This window comes from Aulonocara stuartgranti, assembly GCF_965226115.1.
Source record: "Aulonocara stuartgranti genome assembly, chromosome: 2".
Lineage (NCBI taxonomy): Eukaryota > Metazoa > Chordata > Actinopteri > Cichliformes > Cichlidae > Aulonocara > Aulonocara stuartgranti.
In genome coordinates, this window is record NC_138940.1 from 29,966,754 (window position 1) to 29,973,732 (window position 6,979).

Consider the following 6,979-nt stretch of genomic DNA (forward strand, 5'->3'; position numbering starts at 1 on the left):
TGGTTCTCAGGATCTGGAGAGGGTGTGGTGTGTGTTTGTCTCAGCCTCTCCAACAAGGCAGAACTGGACTTTGCTTCCCTGCCTCTGAACCCGCCCTCACAGCACACCTGTGGCTCATTCATGCTGATTCTGCTCTGGCTTCTCATCGCAAGCATTTTTCCTGGCAGACTACTTAAGACGGCAGGAGATGCTGCTTCCTCGCTGGATTGTTGCACTACCTAGTGTCAGTGTAGCCTAGCCTAGCCTAGCCTAGCCTAGCCTCGCCTCGCCTTGCCTTGCCTCTTGAGTATCTTTTGTCATTTCCCAGAGTTTCCTTCTAACATAGTTTTCCCTGCCCATCTCTCCTGCTGCCTGGATTCCTGTGGATGTGTGTGAGTGGGCATGAGCATGATTGGACTGCCTGAGTGAATCACAGACTGTAAAAGAGGAGAGTGTGTGCCTTCCCTGGACCTTCCCTCACCTTCGGACCCCCAAACCCCCTGGAGCCCTGTATTACCTGTTCCACTGTATATATGTATATATTCTCACAATAAATCCTTCACCCTCTCTCTAAAAATCAGAGTCCTGCGAGTGAGTCCTCTGCCTAACTGAGAGTGACAACTGCATGTTTTTATTGAGAAGCTTTAATTAATAGCTTTATTAAACAAACATCTTTAAGGAACAACAACAACAAGCACCATGGAACAAGAAGGGAAACTTCCACATCTTCTTACTGATAAGTTTAAAGTTATGTTCACTTCTTAGTGGTCACCAAAGGCTTTTGAATCAATACTGCTTGTGATCATGGCATCATCAGGCCTGTCTAAATTTAGAATCACATTAGACAAACTTAAAACTGGTTTATACTGGTGTGAAATTAAAGACTGAGCTTAATAGTGATATTTTGTTTGCAAAGATAAAAACTTTAAGTGAGTACGGGCTATTATAAGTCACATCTACTCTTCACTTTGTAAAGACTACTCAGAATTACTATTTTAAACAACTAATGTGAAAATTGCTGCAACATATGATTTCTTTGTCGTACATACTTAAACAGAAGTCTCATCTACTTGTAAAAAACATGCAAACTAATTGCTATAACAAAAGATACAAATAAGAGTTACTTGTGTTACTCAAAAGCTTCAGAAATCTTCCCCAAAACAGGTTCCATTCTCCTAAAAAAGCCACATATGTACAATTAAGGTAAAAACACAGTTCAAAGTATAGTAATACAAGTGTACATCAAAATGTAAAATGTGTATTTTATATCTTGCCTTCTTTTATAAAACAACTGACAGCACACATTCAGAAACTGTTTCAGTTGTAATAATGAGAGAACAACACACAGAGAGAAGTCAGTCACCTATAGAAATAGCCATGTTCCTATCCAAATGACAGGATGTTTAAAATCTGGATTCAAACATTAAAGTCAAATATGACCATTTAAAAACCTGACCGTCAAGCAACAGGGACACCTGGACACGAGTGTGGAGCACAGTGGTAAGGTTAAAATGGTGTTTGTTAGACAGAATTTGCAACCACTTCTTTCTTGGTGGTAAACTGGCGGCAGGGACGTTATCAAACACTGATCTCAAAGAGTGGTTGAGAACAGAAGAGGAAAAACAAATGAAGACTCTGCATTAGTCCACCAGAACAATATCATTAGGATTTTTTCTCTCTTCTCTTCCCATGTTATTATATACAATGTTTGCTTCACATTTATCCAGATTTATTAAGACACTTGCATTTCTTAGAGAAGAGGGGGCTGATCCCCAGATATAAATCTAAAGACAGGCCAAAGATGAATAATATTATTATTATTATTATTATTGTTGTTGTTGTTGTTGTTGTTGTTATAGTAGGGACAAAGTAGCCCATGAAGGTGTCACAGGAAGCTAAAGTGTCTGAATAGAATTCAGTCATCATTAATTTATTCATATTTGTTTTGTTCTTTATGTGCTGTTAGCTGGAACATTAGCTGTGTTTCAGCCACAGACTTACATGAAGCAACAACCTTTTGGCATCTTGATGTCACCTCCTCCTTCGGTCTGCTGTCAGTGGTGCAGTCGGTGTAAAAGCTCCAACCACTTAAATCATCTTCTGTTGCTTGAAAACTTGATTTGGCCATACTCCACCTCCGCCTCTGCTCTTTGCTCAGCATCCTTCCTCTGACATTTCGTGATAATGACATGAGCATAGGTTACTTCCTGGTCATCTTCTTCAGCTGCAAATTAGTAGGAAGAGGTGGCACAAACATAATGTTACAGTCAGTGTATTAGTACAGGAATGGTTTGACTTAAAGAAGAACTTTCACTCTCATGTCTGCTGCTGGAACAGTTGATTAGTTTTACCACAAAGGTTGAAGGCAGTGTGTGTGATTCTAACTGGTGCACTTTAAAACTAATTAAAATGTTTCATTGGTGAACTCACGGGTTGCCGTTTTTTGAGCTGTTTCCCCATGTTTTTAGTTGTTGTGTTAAAGCTAGCTGATTAGCCATACCAACAAATTTGACTGGCATATGACAGAGGTATGATTAAACTCTTGGCAAGACAACTGGTGCGACATCTTGGCAAGACAGCAAAAAGGTTTATTAAATTTTTTTAAAATAATTATATATGTTTAATTAATCAAAGTGGAGTGGGGAAATGGAAAGTTTTGTACCTCTTTGTTCTGTAGGTTTGGTTTTTTGCTTTATGATGTGTTCACAGGCACCTGCTACACCCACAACTAACAAAATGAGCAGTGCTGAGAGAACACCACCGATCAGTGGTAAATAGGCTGTTTGTGGTGGTAAAAAGGACAGAATAAGACAAAAACAAGTCAGCAAGTCTGAGTTTTTATGAAGACAAACAAAGAAATAATGAGAAACTGGCATTAGTCAGTCTACTGTAGCAAAGTTATTTTCACTTACTAATGTACCATGGGTTATCACTGCTGACAGTTTGATTGAAGGGTTTGATCTTAGTGGGGTTTTTATTTGACACTACGGCGGTCTCCTTAGACGTAGCAGTTTGTTTGGGGACTGTTGTTGGTTTAATACACAGGGTGTTATTGGCTTCATACACCCACCCTGATATCTGTTTTCCATTGACTGAAGTGCAGTTAATGAAAATGAAGCCTGAGAGCAAAAACGTATAATTAATGAAAGACTGAGTGACCAAAATGATCATATTTGTGATTATCACAGTGTTCTCACTCACCACAGGTAGATATCCTCTCCTCTTTGGAGACATCACTGACGTTGTTCCTGACTGAGCAGACCAGATGTCCTGAGACGTGCTGTTTCAGAGTGATGATGTTACTCTCATTATTTCCAGAAAAGAGCTCAGCATCTGTCAGTGTGCGTCCATCCAGAGTCCAGCTGTACTGAGGACTGTCCCCTCCCTCAGAGGAACAGGACACCCTCATCTCTCCCTGGGACAGACATTCAGGGTCCAGCAGGACAGAGGACACAGGAGCTGAGAGAAACACACATAGATGAGTTTAGATTTTAAATCAGAATCTCCCTAATTCTTTAGAGTCTCTAATAAAGAATAGGGAAAGCATAGAATACAGGGAAATGTCGTGAGATATATTGTATAGATTATTGTATAGATTACCACAACAATATTTTATTTACATTTATTAATGGCTTAATTTCCCAACATTTACCTTCAATAAACAACTGTAAAATCCGCTCGTCTGATGATTTTCCATCCGAATCAAAGGTTTGAAGGCTATAATTACCACTGTCTGTCCTGTTTAGTTTATTGATCCTAAATGTTCCATTACTTGGAAAATGAGCTCTCTCTCTTATGGTATTAGAAATAACCGTATTTTTTCTCACATCTAATATTTTTAATGAACTCTTTAATAATTGGTATCTATTAATTTCTGAAGTGTTGTCCATCAGCTGGATGTCCACAGTTCCTCCCAAAGCTCCATAACACTGAGCTCCATCCCGTCTGCCATCACAGTAAGTTTCCACACCTGCAAAACAAAAATAAAGTTGTCATAGTTGTTAGTTTTGCTCAGTAGATGAACAGATGTCCACATGCCTGATGCAGTAGCCTGAGTTCTAGCCAGAGGGCTTTTGCTGTGTGCCCTGCTTTCTTGTCTCCTCTTTACTGAACACTATTTAACAAATGTAAGCAATGTTTCAGAGAGGATATCAGAAGGAGGAGGCTGAGGAGGCTTACAACTCAGTGCTTCTGGATTTATGTGTGCTTGGCTTTATACAAGGCTAATATTGCACTAATGACATTTACTAAGAACTCAAGTCACCATCAAATGTGGAATATCCCACACTTGATGCACTGTCCATATCACAAAGATCAGAGTGGAGTGACCATCAGCCACTTCTTGTCCATCGATGACATTATGCTGTATGACAGGAGTGACTGAAACACTGACTCACTGATCCACCTCACCAGGATCTACAGTGAGGACGCTAGGATGTCATTCTTTATAAATGTGGCAAAAAGGTTGTAAAGAGAGACTGATGGGGTGGAGTTGCCATAAGGACATACAGGACACACAGAAGAAGTGCTTGGGTATCCAACAGGTTAACGAGAGCTACATGATAAAGACACAATAAAGTCAGACACAGTCAAATACCTCCAGAAAGTAATAGAGGTGCTAAAAAATGTGAGCCATCAATATATATGTCTTCACGTCATCAGATACCAAACTGGAATAACAAACTGGCCACAAGAGGAGACATGAAAACTCCTCACAATGCCACTCAACATCCTTCCTCTGATTTCTTCAATTTCCACTCAAAGGTCTGAGACTCTGTGAACAGATGTGGAAGCTGCTGTTGAAATAAAAAAATGGCTCCCTGAGGTGAGTTGCTCCAAAACAGCTGAAGACAGACAGTGATAAGGAACAGGAAGTGGGACCATCATGTATGACTGACCTGCAGATATAGCATCAACAGATAGAGGGAAGAAAAAGAACAGGGCCTAAGCACTAGAATTTAGAGGAAGGAGTCACATCTAACAGGGCTCAGAGACAGAGCAGCGTACAGTAACAGGGCTGGGACAGCGTACACTGACTTGCACAACCAACTACAAGAACATTTGTGCTGCATATGATCCCCAAATCCCGATAGGAGACCCCACTGAAGGTGGTTGAGAACAACAGTGCTAACTAAGGTCATGTGGAACTTTGAGTTCCACATAGACAGACAGCCAACCATTAACCACTCAGACATAACCACCGACCAGCAGCTGTGATACATGAAGCAATCCTAAAATCCAGATAGGAGACGGCAACATCAGAATGAAGGAGCATGACAAAACTAAGAAGTAACTTTTTTTCAGACCTAATTCTGATTGTACTGAAATTAAGTATGAAATAAGTATTTTTGAAACCTTGCATGAAAAAAAATTTGGTTGCTCACCATGAGCTACTCCGAACATCAGCAACAGTCCAACTGCAGCTTCCATGTCAACTGTTCAGTCTATGTTGACTCAATCGGCAGCTTTCAAATCTTTTCTCTCAAATAAGCAAATCTGTGATGTTACTGATGTTAACAGACTGCAGTTAACAGACTGTTAGTGCTCAGCCTGAAAGGAGAAATCATGAAAACGTTGGCTTTAGGTTTTAGTGAAGTGGTAAATAACATCTCACATGCTGAGAGTAGGAGAATGAATTGACATTAGTTTTTCTTCCTCCTTTAACCTTCATGAAAAAGAGATTTCATATATGAGAGTAACAATTTAAATTCCTAAGAAATAAAAGTTCCAGACTTAAAATGAAATGATACATTTCAGAAATATGTTTAGATGAAAAAATAGACACAAAATTAATGATAGCACGTTTCATCTCTAAAAAGAGTACAACATGAAAGTAGGATGCTTTCAATCTCTGTCAAACAGATAGTTCAGCATGTTGAGCAACAATGGTTTGAACATTCTTTGCACTGCACTGGTTAATGTTATATTTAAAAATGCTGATCACAGAAGAATTTATACAAATTACAGAATGTACTGTTGGAATTAAATATTGCTTTAGTTGAATCTTAAATGGTGCAATGGGGTCATTTAACATTCATATCATTTAAAGTTTAATTGAACAAAACTTCAAAATATCTGATTGCTTTTGCAATAAATGCTTATAAAAACTAATCCAGATTCAAAACTACTGCTGAAGGATTTAAATCACAGTATTTCTTTTTTCATAAATGTGCACTCTAGTGGTAAATAATCATTAGCAAAAAAGTATTGTAGCTAATATTTGACATTTATTAACATACAAATAATTATTTTCCCCCATCTTAACTGTGGAATAACATTAAATTATACGGGCTGTGACAAAATGTGTATCTGATCCCTTTTTATACTTTAAAGAGGCCCGAAGTTTGAGATAATTTTACCAATTGAATTGATCAGTATTGTTTTTATTCATATTGTAGTTGTTATTTTAAAAACTAGTATATTATAAAAAACCAGTGCTCAAATACAATTTCATACAAACAGGTGCCACTGGTCAGATGACTTTATTTGAAGTGATGATCTGATTCCACTTTCGCTAAAAGATAGACGAGTTAAAATTACAGTCATAACCTTTGAAATATAAAAATGTGTTATCTAAAATATCAAGCATTTGTTTGGAATAAAAACAAGATGATTTGACTGTAAATATACTTTTTAGACCCATGAACAAAGGTCAAGTGGCACCAGGTCTGGGGATGATGTATCAATAAAGTGCCGCATGAAATGAAAAAGCAGAACAGCTCATCCTCAGATACTCCCAGTGGCATCAACACAATGCCACCAACCTGTAAGCTGCAGAACTTACTGTAACACTAAAGACGACATCAAAATCTTTGTACTTATTACCACAGCACAGCATGCTTTGAATAAGTAAACACAGCTCACCATAAGAGACTCCTAATAGCATCACGAACAGTACAAACACAGCTTGCATGTTTTTTCTCTATTCAGCATCAGTCAACTCCGCAGGCAGCTCTTCTGCTTTACTGTGATGCAAACAGACCCAACCTACACTGACCAT

The 6,979-nt window shown here is 38.5% G+C and overlaps 1 protein-coding gene across 1 annotated transcript; it reads right to left on the minus strand.

The window, feature by feature from the left end:
* Positions 1 to 647: 647 nt before the first annotated feature.
* On the minus strand, positions 648 to 6,979 carry LOC309687458 (uncharacterized protein). The gene is made up of 6 exons (XM_082502449.1): positions 6,844 to 6,979; positions 3,632 to 3,949; positions 3,181 to 3,438; positions 2,892 to 3,098; positions 2,642 to 2,758; positions 648 to 2,203 (listed from the first exon to the last, which is right to left on the minus strand). Exons 1-6 carry the CDS (start codon positions 6,890 to 6,892, stop codon positions 2,073 to 2,075), a joined length of 1,080 nt encoding a protein of 359 aa, XP_082358575.1. The 5' UTR covers positions 6,893 to 6,979; the 3' UTR covers positions 648 to 2,072.